We start from the raw sequence: 16,572 nt of genomic DNA, 5'->3' as shown, positions 1-16,572 counted from the left end.
AACCATGGTAGTACAGAAGAACAGACACACAAACTTTGAGATTGATATATATAGAAGATAAAATCAAATATATATATAATATGTGGCTAGCCCAAATACCGGCAACAATCAACACAAGTCACTTGCTGGAAAGTGCACTATTAAGAGAGACAAAGATCCTGAGGCAAGTGCTCAAACTCCCAGGTCCCTGGTAGGAGACTCGAGCTTGAGTAGATACTACCACCCACTTGAGTAAACCAGGGTGAGGAAACAATGTATATATAGATATATAACTGAGGGCTAATGGCAAACACCTGGCAAGTTTAAAAATAAATATTGAAGAAGAGTACGAGTACTTGGGGATTATGTAAAACAACATCAAATTTAAGACCAAAGTGTGTGAGAAGGCCATTACTGAATACAAAAAATGTGTTTTGCAGGTCCTATGAAGTCAGCTTAATGCCAGGAACCAAATCACGGCAATAAATGTCTACGCAGTGCCAGCAATAAGATACCCAGCAGGCATAAAAAGGTTGACAGGGGAATCCATCAAGTTAACAGACATAGCGACTCGCGATCTGCTGACCATGCATGGAGTCCTATACCTGAAGTTGGATACTGCTAGGGTACACCTTAGCACGAAAGATGGGAGACGTGGGTCAAAAGTGTACAGCAGATAGTAAAAGAAAAGTGGAGCATGAAAGCCTATGCAGCCTCCGTTGCTACCATAGACAAGTTGCTAGCTGAATTTCGCTTGATTGTTGTGACAATGGAACCGCACACTGATGATGAGGAACCTGACTGGCACACCAAACCCGAAAAAGAAAATTGACATTAAGCCGCTGACACTATATGAAGTAAGCGAGTATATTGCAGTGCAGATCTAGGTTAGGTCGCCTTATTAAGAAGTTTTCATACATATATAGTGTAGCGACACCCGGGTGCCACAGTGCCAAAGCGCTATGCTGGGTTGACAAACTGGACCATGTTTCCATAGGGTGCTATATTAGGGCGATGGTTGTGCGACGCCTTATGTCAATGCATGTTTGCGTATGAAGCACTAAAAAGCAAGACCTATGAGCACGCACATGTGACAGAGTTGGTAACTACGACAGTTCCCACGGTACAAAGATAATGCATCACACGGGTGTTTCACTTCCAAACAGCGACACTGAGTCAAGATAGAAAGAGAGCAACATGGCTGTTTCCATGATGGCATTGCAAAGCCATATGGGAGTGTTTCACTACGCCCCCATATGGCATTGCAATGCCATATGGGGGTGTTTCACTACGCCATGGATAGAAACTTAGTAAATGCAGACTTCAACTTTTAAATTACAACTAATTATTTACCTTGCAAGCAAACAAGGTAAATGATTAGTAGAAGCTATCATCTACCTGGGGATATATCACTGGAGACTCAAAGCCTTCTGGTTCAAGCCATATCTGATGACGCTGCCTGCCGCTGAACATAACCACTTTGCTCTCTATCGATGGACAGTACCTGCAATAGAGCATTCTTAAGCAATCAATTGCTCCTCAAGAAAGCTGTTCATGTAATATACAAAAAACCAATAGCTCAACCTTCATTCATCAGTGACCCAATGGTGTCTTTATGAGTGCCCAAACATACATAATTATAATTTACATCTTGAAATAAGCGATGATAGTGAAGTTGTAAAAAACTGCAAATCATAAAGTGGACAAAGATTCTGTTGTGCTTGAATGTACGATAAAATTGTACGAAAGTTAACTTCTATGACACCATGATATGGGTAACACAATATATCAACAATACACCTATTCTCATATGATACCATGATATGGGTAACACAATATATCAACAATACACCTATTCTCATATGATACCATGATATGGGTAACACAATATATCAACAATACACCTATTCTCATATGATACCATGATATGGGTAACACAATACATCAACAATACACCTATTCTCATATGATACCATGATATGGGTAACACAATATATCAACAATACAGCTATTCTCATATGATACCATGATATGGGTAACACAATACATCAACAATACACCTATTCTCATATGATACCATGATATGGGTAACACAATATATCAACAATACACCTATTCTCATATGATACCATGATATGGGTAACACAATATATCAACAATACACCTATTCTCATATGATACCATGATATGGGTAACACAATACATCAACAATACAGCTATTCTCATATGATACCATGATATGGGTAACACAATATATCAACAATACACCTATTCTCATATGACACCATGATATGGGTAACACAATACATCAACAATACACCTATTCTCATATGATACCATGATATGGGTAACACAATATATCAACAATACACCTATTCTCATATGATACCATGATATTGGTAACACAATATATCAACAATACAGCTATTCTCATGTGATACCATGATATGGGTAACACAATATATCAACAATACACCTATTCTCATATGATACCATGATATGGGTAACACAATACATCAACAATACACCTATTCTCATATGATACCATGATATGGGTAACACAATATATCAACAATACAGCTATTCTCATATGATACCATGATATGGGTAACACAATACATCAACAATACACCTATTCTCATATGATACCATGATATGGGTAACACAATATATCAACAATACACCTATTTTCATATGACACCATGATATGGGTAACACAATACATCAACAATACACCTATTCTCATATGATACCATGATATGGGTAACACAATATATCAACAATACACCTATTCTCATATGACACCATGATATAAGCAGCACAACAAAGCTAAACAAAAACTAGAATCACGCACTAAACAAACCTAACCACTCAGACCGACTGAAAGCATCTTTTTACTGTCAAATTCTAACCTCACCGAAATCTTTGATTTCATGGTAACTATGCAAATAGTAACACATCCTAAAAGAATATTTGTTTCAAGAGATACCCAACAGACAAAAACTAAAATTACAGCTCACATGGCCATCAGCAAAAACAGAGCATACTAGAAACAATATTTTCTTGGCAGTAACTTTTTTTATTTCCATTCAAAGACAATACTTAGCGAAGGGGCACAACTCTGATAATGAAATGCCAAAGCAGTCCTACCTAAACTGACTGGCTATCTTAATCAATATTCAATTGTTCAAAGGCATGTTTGCAGACACCTGTCAAGCCTATCAAAACAAAAGAGACAGCAACCTGCATTGACTGGCGTAAATGACTAGCAAACATTTTATGGATTATTGGTGTGAATAGCTGGATTACACTTCCCGATGAGTTAAGAACATAAACAAAAGTAAATTTCATCCGAGACGTGACAAAAGTTAAAGGTGCTTCGCTATGCAAATACAATAAATCGCACGGAACACAGTTCGTCTCACAAACACACAAACAGGTACAGCATAGAGAGTGAGAGAGAGAGAGCAATTGTGTGGAATCTAATACCTAATGGTCTCAGATCAATACGCTGTATTGTATAACTAGGAGTGGCAAAATGAGATGATTCGAGAGGCTAGAGAGGCGGAGAGAGGTGTTCAAGAGGTCAACAGCTGCAGTTTTAATTGCTGCCGGTATGGAGACAGACTTGTTAGCCTTCTCAGGTGCTGTATACTTGACCATTTGAATGTTCTCTAGTATTAAGTACAGAAGGTTTGTATATCCTATTAAATCGTTATAGTTTTTCTCACTTCAGTGAACTTTGTTTTTATGTTTTAAGCGTGTGGCTGTAGATCCTTTCAATAATACGAATTTAAAGGATCTACAGATACTAACTTCATTCCAGATATTTTGCGTCTTGTGCTTCAGTGTAAGACAGAAAATATCTGGAATGAAATTAACTTGTGAGTTCAGTTCAGATTCATGTGGCTGCTTATTGCAAACTTTGGATGTATCAATTGAAATAAGAACTTTGACAGCTTCATTTCAGTTTTGTGAAGAATGATAAAAAACACCCCTGCTTCCAAAGTAACAGAGTGTGGTAGAGTTACTAAAGCAAAGCATCCTGTCATTGTTTTGAACTTAGAAATTAGAAAAATGAAAATGTACAAAAAATACTTCTTTTTTCTGTAGTGAACGTTTAGTCTCCAAGGCAAAATGGCAAAAGTTGGCAAGAATACATCTCTATACACAAATTGGACTACAGAACAAGATTCAAGGCAGCAGTCAGCAACGAATCTAACTACTCTAGTCATGGAATTGGGAAACACACCATCAGAGACCAACAATGATGAATATATGAGTAATGAGCGGTTGGGGGCTGGGCTTTTTCTCATGATGTCTGGGCTGGCTGGGATATCTCTCAACCTCCTCATATTCGGTTCAGTTTGCCTTAACAAACAACTGAGACGATGGATTAACGGATTTATCGTGCACGAATGTGTCCTGGACGCTTTTAAGGTATGTGGGAAAAGGAAGGAAATGGCTGGAAAATGAGAGCTTGGTTATGAGATGTTGATGGAGCGTTGACATAATGGGGTTATACTACCAGCCTGTTATTGGATGACTGCGAATTTACATTTGGATAAGGCTATTTTTTAAATCTGAGGTTTCGACGCATTTTACCAATATCATTTAATTTGTGATTTCAAACAAAGCTTTGAATATTTGTGCAATTTTAAAAATGAAAAGCAAGGTGTTTTGCGTTTTATATTATTTACTACAAAAAGTAAAATATAATTTGGCAATAATAAGAAGCTTTCAACAGAAATTTTCATTTTTTATTCAAAGCACAACTATTTTCGCATATTCAAAATTATGTTGAATGAATGTTTCAACCAGCTCAAATTAAATTGCGTGTCATTGTAGCTGGACAATGTTCAGCTGTACCCAATTGAGTGAGAGTTTTACAATCTGTGAGATGGAAGTCACCACCAGCATTTAACAGCAAACACTCTGTTGCTGATATCACAAGTTCTACTTTAAAATATGCTAAAAGAAAGATAATTATGTTTTTAAATACATGTATGCCATTTTAACTACAAATTTACCAAAAACTGTTTTGATGAAGCACACAAGATTCAGCCCAATGTTTTTTGTGCAAAATGTATCACTACATGCAGTTTCCCTAACTCCGGCGAAAATAGTTTGCAAATGTAAAAGCTGTACAGAATATAAATAGCATCAATCACAGTACCCGAAGTTAGTAGTGTACATGTTGTATAAGGTTGTATACATAAGGCGAATCTAAAGACTATTGAAGCTGTCGGTAAACAAACTGATCTGCTCTCTTGACAAACCACAATTTTTAACAAATCTTGCCCAAACCACGGAATTTCTTTTGATAAATGTACAAATTGGCTACAAAGCACTTTATGAACTAGGATAACTTCATGAGCTAGGATAACTTTATGAGCTAGGATAACTTTATGAGCTAGGATAACTTCATGAGCTAGGATAACTTCATGAGCTAGGATAACTTTATGAGCTAGGATAACTTCATGAGCTAGGATAACTTCATGAGCTAGGATAACTTTATGAGCTAGGATAACTTTATGAGCTAGGATAACTTTATGAGCTAGGATAACTTTATGAGCTAGGATAACTTTATGAACTAGGATAACTTTATAAACTAGGAAAACTTTATGAACTAAGACAACTTTATGAACTAAGATAACTTCATAATAATCATGATCAGGGAGAAAAAGTAATAAATATTCTCTTGGCACCAAAGCACTTCCTGCTTTGGTGCCAATTTGATAAATTCTCAACTACTATCTTTCACCATATGTACTCAGAAAGGTGGTTAAGCTGTAGTCATGTCAAGGATTAATCGTTTCTATGATTCCGTGTAAATAAATTAGATATGAAATATTTCACAATGACACTTTTGTAAAAATTTCCACTTTTGTGTAAGTTTAATGATATTAAACTCCAAGTCTCTTACTGTACAGACATATACTAGCGGAAAGGAGCGAAGTCATCTTGTTTCCCACCACCCATACACCATCCAGTTTCTGTGTGCCTATTTACAGCTATCGATTATCAATTAGCAGATGACAAGCCCGCTGCCGCTAGCCCATGCAGTGTCAAACTTTCTAATTAATACATTTGTTAATTAGTTAAGAGCTGCCGAGATTTAATTAATGAGTCTGAGATGAGGGCGATGGCAGCATTATCTTGCTTGTATATTATGTAACAACAATGCAAAGTAATTATTTAAAATCCCATTAAGGAAAGTTATAGAATCTTGTTAAACATTTTTAGAACAGCTAAGAAATCTAGCAATAAATCTAATAAGAATCATCTGGCTTTCAGCTTGTGCAAAGAAGGTTTGAATAGCAGCTGTATGTCATATATTTAAATTACAAAGAATGTCTCTCATGTACTAAGACAAAATAAAAACATGTTTATAAAACCTTGGTAGCACAATCTAGAAAATTTGTTGATTTTTCTTCCTGATCATGATTATCATAAAGTTATTCTAGTTCATAAAGTAGGCATGCTTAGACAACTTTCACCTGGCAAAACATAAGTTAGCATTTTCCATTGAGGAACATGAGGTAATTTTATACTTATGTAGTTAAGAAGGTGCATTCGAACAAGGGTCAAACTTAGATATCCTGTTTTTGAAATTGAGGAGTGAATTTCCCTTTTTTATGCTCTATGAGTAAATTATTACAGAATTCATGATGTAGCAGGTCACATCTAGCTGTATACCAAGCAGCTAGGATGCTGAATATCTAGTTAGTGGACTTCCAATTACTCTTGCTCTCCTCCTTCACCAACCTAACCATTGCCAAAAGAAAATGCAGCTTCCTTAAAATTCCTTTAAAAATTAATCTAAATTCTTTAAAATTTAAATAAAAGCAGAAAATAAAATCGCAAAAGCTAAAATAGTTTCTACTAATAGCACCAGCAGCAATAGGATTAGTTACTTTCAAGGTTTGCTAAGTTACTAAGGTTTGCTATGGCTTAATGAAAGGTTATAACAAGTGGTAAAAGGTTAAAAAGAAGTGGTAAAAGGTTATAGCAGGTGTTAAAAAATTTCAACAATCAGTGAGAGATAATGAATGGTCATAACATGTAATGAAATGGTGTGAGAAGTGCTGAAAAGTTGTAATGAGTGGTCAGAGGCCATAAAGAATGGTCAAAGATTATAGTGAGTAGTCAAAGATTATGAGTGGTCAAAGGTTATAGTGAGTAGTCAAAGGTTATAATGAGAAGTCAAAGGTTATGACGTGTGGTCAAAGGTTACAGTGAGTGGTCAAAGGTTATAACTTGAAATAGAGCTAATAATATTTTAGGACGAATGTTGTGAAGGAATTATGTAAGTTACGGAATCTTGCCATTATATGGGTTGTCATACATATATATCTATTCTTGTGCATATACATGTATATGCTCACTAGGTATTTCTTCATAACATACCTATTTTATTACAGAGCGCACTATGCATCCCCTACTCTCTGGCAGTCCTTAAAAAAGGCACAACAAAATATTGCATGATCTTAGGGCTGGCCTATGTGGTCGCCCTCACTGTGAGCATGTTTAACCTTCTGGCTATGGTTATGGTTGAAGCCTACATCTTTCATGAACACAATGTGGGTGGTAGCGGAGACACAAAAGGGACTGCTATGTGCGTACTATTTGGTATTGTCACTATATATATTGGCAGCGTTATCCTTCACCTTGGACCAACGTTGATCGGGGGACAGTTTGAGTTTAACAGTCGCGTAGGCAACTGCATATTTGCCTACGGGGACATACAGGTATGTTTAAGTTTTCAACAACGAATTAATGTAATAGTGTAAGATTACAAGACTTTGCATTGAGCAAATTTGGCTGTCATATTACTTTGTAAATGAGAGCACTGGTGAGGAGAAACGAGAGAGAAAGCTTGTAACCAAAAAGCTTTCTCTCTCGTTTAATTGAACAAATTATCATAGGCGAACGCGATAGCTACTATTTAAAAAAGTCAATTATATTGTGAAATAGAATGCAGCAAATAAATTGGCTTGAGCCAAGACAGAAAATACATGAAATGAAATTAACTTTTGAGTTCAGTTCGGATTCATGTGGCTGCTTATTGCAAACTTTGGATGTATCAATTGAGATAAGAACACTTCGACAGCTTTATTTCAGCTGCGTAGCCAGCTTTAAACCGTCATTGCTTTCGAAATTGAAAAACCAACATAAGATCATATATTGTGCACTGAAAGAGTTCAATGTAAACATAATGCACTAGAGAGTGTATAGATGGAAAACATGTGTGTCAAACCTGTTAATTTATTGCTATAGAAGTTCCATATTCATTGAGACTAATAGATTAGCATTAGTACTATATAGTCGATAAAACATTGTCCAGTAAAATAACCCGTAATGACAGATTGACTAGCTGCATATGTTATTACATATAATCCATCAGATTTTCCATCAGAATCATTAATACCGTATAGCTTTACAGGAGTAAGATTAAGGTTTTCTTTTGCAGAACTATATCGTGCAAGTCATATGGATTATCATCATCTCACTAACAATTGTCTTTATTTACCGTTACATCTACAAAATTTATCGGCAGCTCAAAGCCAACCAAAGGTTCAGAATTACCAACTTGGCGAGAAATGCTGCCGCGTACACCAAGGGTCAGAACCCAAATGAAGACATTTATGACCTCGTCAACAGACTGAAAAAGAGAGTGAGGGTACTGCTGTGCATGACCACGGTCTATTGCGTGTGCTGGTACCCACTCTTTTTCCTAACCCTCTTAGACCAGAACTACAAGGAGCCCGCAATCTTCTACAGGGTGTTAACCATAGTTGCCTGGTCACACAGCACCATTCTTCCCCTCATCTTCCTTTCTATGGACAACAATTTTGGAATTATTCAGCAGATACGGCGAGCTGTCCGTATGCACCAACATCGACATAAGCCTCACAGTTCGAGCACACAGCCTCTGACGAGGGCCGACTCCAACACTCTCGGAAGCACTCACACCAGTCTATATAATCGTACGATGAACAGCGAAGGACAGATGGCATTCCACATGGACAGCCCCATAATGAATCCTCAATTTCGCGATTCTAATACCCCAGCAGAACAGAATTCATCTGCTGCTCTCACAGAACCCTTTATTCACTTGTCTACACCTACTTCCCCATCGAAGGCAAGAGGAACAAGAAAACTCTCCGAGTATGATGGATTTTCGTTAGAAGAGAGCCCGCTGTAGGCGAGAATCTATTAGTGTCCTAAGAACGATATTTTGTGATATCTAAAACGAAAATTCACATTTTGACAGTTTACAATCTGTTCACATTTATCTTATCCGAGTGGTCTGATATGAGCAGTGGAGGAAGATATATTGTATTTGATTTCAGTTTTATCCTTGATCATCCATCAGTCCAAAGTGAACTACTGTATTTCAGCTGAAACTGTAATTCACACACCAATGTCGACCTTCCAAAGCCAAATATTACAATACAGCTGGATCTGTAAGCGGTAAATCAAAAATACATTTCCCTCATCTTCCCTTAGCCATAACTACTCGCCTGCTTGATAGCATCAAATGCAGGATCCAAGTATGCTCCCTGTTATCTGTGAACATGAATATCAGAAGGCCTCATGGCCTTATATGTTAAAGCTTATTCAATACCCTCCATTAACTATTCATGAGAAATGATACCCTGGCAATAGGGCTGCCAATAGGTGCTGCCAATACTCTGACACATTCCACGACACTTCCGCTAATTACAACTTGCGGTAAAAGCTACACACAATAGACTTGACATGGTCTTTGACATCTAACAGAGAAAAAACTTCAGAGGTGCAAAGTGGCTCACAGCAGCGCTGCCATATATTGTGGGAAGTGTCGGCAGGCATCTCCTTAGTATGCAAACCCCCTTTGTGTAAAATATGACACGTGAAAAAATCCTCTAACGAATGGCACATCTTTATTAGATGTTTGTGCATGCAATATGTAATGATCTCATGAATGCAATCTTTTGAACTACAGTGAAAACTAAAACACAAAATTCGGAGTTGTGCCTACAACGTCTGCATAATAGGAAAACTCCAAATTACAATCTTGACATCGTGCAATGTATACAGTAGTTACCGCACCACATCCTCTAGTTATTGTACCATATCCTGTAGTTATCGTACCATATCCTCTAGTTATCATACCATATCCTCTAGTTATCATACCATATCCTCTAGTTATCATACCATATCCTCTAGTTATCATACCATATCCTCTAGTTATCGTACCATATCCTCTAGTTATCGTACCATATCCTCTAGTTATTGTACCAAGCTATATGACAAATTTGAAATTTATATAACACTGTGTGACAATGTGAGATTCATAAAAAGGTGATACCTTGGGCCTGTGCCAGATTCCTCTCGGACATGGTGATTGAGGTGAAGGGTTCGCCTGATGACATCATGTGTCCTCTCATTAGTGTGAGTCATGTGACAGGGCAGCTGCTCATCCGCCTTGAGAGAGACAACAAAATATGGCAGCCTACTCTCGACACATGTGTGCGTACAACCTAACCAAAGTCATTTCCAACACAAAAACATTTTATGAAAAGCTTGACTTAGAACTGCTAAAAATTGAGCATGTAACTTATTTGAATGTTATTTGTTAAATTATGCAAAAAAATTTGTTTCATACGTGATTAACTGCAAATAAATGTTGCGGTATTATGTAGCACTAATTTTTACCATGTTATGGGTTCTTAGATTAAAACAATCAAACATCTCAATGAGTGTACTGATGAGTGTACTGATGAGTGTACTGATGAGTGTACTGATGAGTGTACTGATGAGTGTACTGATGAGTGTACTGATGAGTGTACTAATCACAAATAAAGCAAAGTATTAAATGCTTGCAGAATATGACATTACCACAATTAAAACAAAATTTCAAAACAAATTTTGGTAGGATAATATATTACTATACTGTATCTGCATGTATATAGCCAGATATTTTATTTATAATAGATATAGTAGTACCAAATAACTGCAACATAGCCAGCAAAGGAGAAAGTGGTGAACCATTTCCCACTTGCAGAGGAGTTGAAAAGTGCTGGCATGTACAAAAAATTGTTATTCCGGTAGACATTGGAGCTTAGGATGCAATAAAACCTGCACGTCAAATATGGCTGGGCCAAATACCGGCAACAATCAACACAGGTGGGTTGCAGAAAAGCCTGCTATTGGGAACTGATAAGATCTTGAGGTGAGTACTTAAGCCCCCAGGTCTCTGGTAGGAGACACAAGCTTGAGTAGACACCACAACCCACTTAGGTAAACCAACATGAGAAAACAACTTTACATATACTAATACATAGAAGGCTAGTATAGTACCTCATTTAATGCAATCATGTAACAGAATGAGAATCATTTTGTACTTACATCAATGTGCACTCTCTCATTCATGAAGGAGAAAGGAGTAGGAGTCTTGTCTCCAAAGTGAACCTGACATCTTTCAAAGTCTACTGTCTGTTTGTCTAACCTCGGCGGTGTACCTGTGTTTAACACTTACCACTATACAAATGGATAGCACCGAACCCTGATCATTGACATTCCATAAAGAAGACAATTCTCAACTGAAGCACTGAGAATGGCTCTTAGTGGAATAATAAAATTTTGCATGTTCGAGCACACAAAACATTTAAAGGCTCATCAGAGACACGACTACTAGTTTTAACAACAGGGTTTCCCATAAAAGACGTGTATCTACAATGCTGCCAGCTTGTCTGTTAATGAATTATCCAGTATTTGCCCAACATGTATAATGCAGAAGCTCCCAATTCTGCCACTAGTGGTCAAAGGCAACACACTTACATGTACATGCTATGGGTAGGAAAGACCTCACCACATCATTGTTTATATAAATTCACATGGCCAGATCTCCGCACGAAGATAATTTCCTCATATCACAGTAGTTGGAATATGACAAAAAATTGGCACTTACTTTTAACGTCTGAATCAGAAGATGATACCGAAGGAGTTGTCCTTTATACAAGCATTTATGACTGCAATGTACATCTTTGCTCTGATAAACCCCGCGATGAATTTGGAAAAAAATACTGCAAGGCTATGATACTGGAGCTAGCAATAATGTAACCAATCCAAACTGAGGCATCTGAGTAAAATAAACATGAGAAGTCAAAAAGTTTTAATTGATTCTTTGGTGAGTAGTTTTAGGATTTCAATAAGCCAGGGTATTTCAACTTTAGCATTTTTTGTGCACAGATATAATGGATATGCCATAAAACACAGCTAACAGAAGAAATGTACGGTAAATCGTGATGAGAACTAGGAAGGAGTACGAGAAGCTAATCCAATAAGTGAGGCCACTAAACAGTTTACCATTCAGTCGACAGACGACAATAAACCGCTCATGCTGTTTGATGGATGAGGTTAGCAGTGCAGTACTCATCCTTTCACAGCTAGGTGAAGGTAATAATTCCTAGGCAGAGCATTTCTGATGAGTTATATGAGAATTTCTGTTTGACATAATTAGAAAAAAGTCGGATTTACTGAGGTGCTGATTTATGATCAGTAGGTCGATGGTTTAAGCCACGCAAGTAATATCAGCGGTGTAGGAAGGACATCCAGCAATAGTTGCTCCAGTGCTACATCAGACCAAAGTCTGTAGATCACTCAAAAAATTCCGAAAGGTTTATTTCTCCCATGGCATCAGACTATAAATAGTCAGTTAGAATATAGTCAGTAAATATTCTTACTGACTATAAATAATTCTTATTTATTATTTATTAGTAAGAATATTTACTGACTATGGATAACCAGTAAATATTCTTCTAACTAGGCCATATTTATCTGGCCTAGTTAGAAGAATACACTTAGCTTAGAAATATACTAAACTGGTTAAGTCTAGAGCTAGATAGAAAAACCGTCGGACCTAGTTAGACAACATATCTGACCTAGCTAGCAAACATAATATGTTTGCATAGATGTGTTCTTTAACTAGGTCAGATATTATCTGACCTAGTTAAAGAACATATCTGAACTAGGTAGAGGACATATCTGACCTAGTTGGAGAACATATTTGACCTAGCTAGAGGACATATATGACCTAGTCAGAGAACATATTTGACCTAGTTAAGAAAACATACATAGACCACTCTGGTAGTCAGTAGGATATGATAGTGAAAGTATGAAATTTGAAATGCTTTGTGATAGCGTATAAGCATGTGAAGAAAAGAATTATACCAGCAAAGATAGACGAAGCAGTATTAACAAATTTATTGAAGCGAAACCAAAAAAGCTAGGAAACCCTGTTCATTTGCTGAATCCTGTGTTATAAGTCTAACCTGTCTTCATTCTGCCCATTCTGAAGCCAGCATCCTCAATAGTCTTAGCAAGCCCAACCGCAGGCTCATCTCCTATTCTGCCTGCGGGTCGTACTTCTAGGCCAATATTAATCATACCTCTGAGAAATGTGCCGGTAGTAAGGATTACCTTCTTAGCATTAACTTCCTCTCCATCCTCTGTAAAGCAGACTTGAAGGTTTCACGTGTAACCAAGCGAGTTTGAGGAAAGGACTACCTAGCACTTGAACAGCATTAAAACTGATGCATAACTAACCAATTGCTGTCAAGTTTAGCAGATCCGAGGGCAAAATCTGTCAATATTATAAGGCTCTAGCTCAGAATTGAACAGGGTTCTACTAAGGTTTAACACATCGGAAAGACGAATGTAACGAGACCAGTAATATTCCAATGATCTCAATTAAACACTAAATAAAACAACATGAAATAAAGTGCGTATACTAAAAAATTCGTATTCCGGTGTGGCACGCTAGAACTTGGCCAGCCAGTGTTAGTTTGAACAAAGCTAGTCAATGCTTGCACCTAGAGAGGAGAAAGTTCCAGAAATTGCCACTCAAGTTTAAGAAAGCCGTGCGTGATATTAAGTTTATATTAGACAAGCAATGCTAGTTTATATAAGTAAGCGAGGGGGTGTAAATCAATATGAGGGTAGGAGGCTGGCTACAGATTTTTTGCTGATGATGTCAATAGTAAATTTCCTAAGACTCTCTGCCTGCAGAAAACAAACACTTGACCGATAAAACCCGGCAACTGGTGTTTAAAAATTCAAACAAACACTAAGTCGTGAAAGAGTTAAGGAATCAATGTCGGTGAGCCAATATTTGCTTAAAGTTGAAGACATCAGAGTAAGTAAGACTTGAGAGAGTCAAGTGCGTTTAATCACTTGAGAAGAGTAAATAGCATAAACCGAATGGTTGTATTAAGCAGAACACGATTCGGATTTTGGTCATGCCTGATCCAAAATATAGGTTAGATAGAAAGTACAGGCAGCAGCGGAACCAATTAACTCACTGACAGCGACTATTGGCAAAACATAATCAGTCAGACATCACAATCATACGTGACACCGACATACTATATCTACCATCGCTTTTTAGTTACTGAACTTTCTGTTATTACAATTCACTATCCTGACTTCTCCACAATACTATTAGATTACCAACTATTAAAACACTTTTGTTCGATTCACTCAATAATTCCTGATTTCTGTCTTTTTATTTTTTTTCCCACGTAATGACCATGCAATAATTTTTTCCAACATATTTTTATGACTCGTAATGAAAAACATTCCATTGATGATTACTAATGCCAGTAAAAAGCTGCACATACATCACAATACCAAAGGTAAGTACTCAGAATACCAAAGGTAAATACTCACAATACCAAAGGTAAAAACTCACAATACCAAAGGTAAGTACTCACAATACCAAAGGTAAGTACTAACAATACCAAAGGTAAGTACTCACAATACCAAAGGTAAGTACTCACAATACCAAAGGTAAGTAGTACTCGCAATACTAAAGGTAAGTACTCACAATACCAAAGGTAAGTACTCATAATAATGAAAATAAACCGTTTTGACACTACATTTGAGTGTAGATTGCATAAAAGTAGCTTGGTTTTATACAGTTCCCCTGCTGTAGCAGTCTTCCAAACAAAGCTAAGTCAAATAAATACTGAATTGATGTGCAACATGTTTGATACATTTTAGTGTAAGTGGCAGATAAAGATATAGTTTTAATTAGTATCTATAACAACTTCTTTCTCTTTCATGAGGCCTCATAATACTACAGGTAACCTTTTCCTAACTCACTGCATTTTAAAGGAAATAAAATGTCATTAAATATATAAACATTTAAAATGAAATTGTATGTATAACAGCCTGGTAGAATAGTGGGTACTCTTCAGACTCAATAAACAAACCAGCCATCTTGTTACTTACAGGTTACGAAGAGAGACTTCTAACAGTTTCAAACATAATCCTGATTTCAAAAGATAATGGTTTATGACGCACTATTGCCAATGTCATCAGCATGATGCAACAGAATTGCAGGTTTTTGAAATAGCTAAGTTCTATTCTACAGTGAAACTGAGTACTCGTATAAACACAGGTATGGTTACACAAGGTTATATTGGAATGGCATCAGAGTTTCTAGAATTTTGCATGCCTACAATTTATGAAAGAGGAATTATTAAAACTGAAATCAGTAACTTTTGAAAAATACCATTTTAGGGGCAGCGTTAACTTGTTAACAATGCATTGCAAAATGTGTCTATCTTTTAAAACGCTAAAACTCTTAAAACGACAACAAAAAATTTAACAAAACTGCAACAAAAATTGTTGAATGATACTTTGGCAGCTGATTTCTCTAAAAATAGTTCATATGATTGATAATATTTTAATTTTTAGGAAAAATGTGATCAATAATTCATTAGTTTTATATGAAAATAATTCCTACGCAAGCATCACGCTCAGAGAAAATACCTACAGATATATCTAAAAGCAATACAATGAGTGGAGCCTTTGAGGCTGACAGAGCACATCCGAGTTTACTTTGACACAAAATAAAACTTGTTCTTTTGTCATATGGGAATATTTATTTCACTCAGCCTACCTAGTGTAACACCATGACACACCCTTTGTTTTTGGCAAGCCGCCAGCTCAACCAAGAGATTCTCAACAGCGCCCTGACGCACAGTAAGGTTAGGGTAAGAGTGTACCAGCTGCTGCATGTGATTTTTGTACAGTGCCCGATCTATCTGTGCCCTCAGGCCCTGGAAAGACATAAGGTTTGGGATATTTCAGAGTATAAACTGCAAGTTCTTTTGGTAACTTTGACACAGTTCTTTAACCCACATGTAGTTGAGTGAATTAATATATGAAGACATCTAGAGGAAGTTTGACAAAAGAATTATATTCAACTTTTCAATAGCCAGCAACAACCAATAAACAGAAACGTGAGTTTCCTCACCCAGACAGCTTCTCCTTTTCGTTTGTTGAGTATTTTATACTGCACACCACTTTTATCTACAATAACCATGAGCAATGATTTATACACAGCACGCACATAGGTAAATGGTGTCATAAAACAAAATGGTGAAACAGATACATAGAAACATAAACACAACAATGATTGACACTATTACCACATAGTTTAGCACAAATGCCATCCAAGGCGTCGATTTCTCTCAGTAAATGTCCCTTGCCAATTCCGCCAAAGCTAGGGTTGCATGACATCTCTCCTGGCAAAAA

At 36.8% G+C, this 16,572-nt stretch overlaps 3 protein-coding genes across 6 annotated transcripts in view; 2 read left to right on the top strand and 1 right to left on the bottom strand.

Annotated features, from left to right (window-relative positions):
- LOC137406529 (syntaxin-7-like) overlaps positions 1-16,572 on the top strand; it is a 383,065-nt gene that overhangs the window by 90,680 nt on the left and 275,813 nt on the right. The gene's annotated exons all lie outside the window — the stretch shown is intronic.
- Positions 1-16,572, bottom strand: part of LOC137406512 (protein MTO1 homolog, mitochondrial-like) — a 32,839-nt gene that overhangs the window by 15,858 nt on the left and 409 nt on the right. Inside the window, exons 2-8 of one of the 2 annotated variants that reach the window (XM_068093112.1) lie at positions 16,467-16,562; positions 16,292-16,347; positions 15,935-16,094; positions 13,302-13,478; positions 11,377-11,489; positions 10,337-10,452; positions 1,378-1,483 (exon numbers count right to left, since the gene is read on the bottom strand). In XM_068093112.1, coding sequence (XP_067949213.1) covers positions 1,378-1,483; positions 10,337-10,452; positions 11,377-11,489; positions 13,302-13,478; positions 15,935-16,094; positions 16,292-16,347; positions 16,467-16,557 — 819 coding nt within the window. In that variant the 5' untranslated portion in view covers positions 16,558-16,562. The remainder of the gene's footprint in view (positions 1-1,377; positions 1,484-10,336; positions 10,453-11,376; positions 11,490-13,301; positions 13,479-15,934; positions 16,095-16,291; positions 16,348-16,466; positions 16,563-16,572) is intronic. The other variant, XM_068093103.1, reaches the window with a different exon arrangement.
- LOC137410654 (5-hydroxytryptamine receptor 4-like) lies at positions 4,117-9,187 on the top strand. Its single transcript, XM_068096117.1, has 3 exons — positions 4,117-4,419; positions 7,404-7,730; positions 8,453-9,187. Exons 1-3 carry the CDS (start codon positions 4,117-4,119, stop codon positions 9,185-9,187), a joined length of 1,365 nt encoding a protein of 454 aa, XP_067952218.1.

Source organism: Watersipora subatra, chromosome 1 (genome assembly GCF_963576615.1).
Source record: "Watersipora subatra chromosome 1, tzWatSuba1.1, whole genome shotgun sequence".
Taxonomy (NCBI): domain Eukaryota; kingdom Metazoa; phylum Bryozoa; class Gymnolaemata; order Cheilostomatida; family Watersiporidae; genus Watersipora; species Watersipora subatra.
This window is presented reverse-complemented; position numbering and strand designations above follow the sequence as displayed.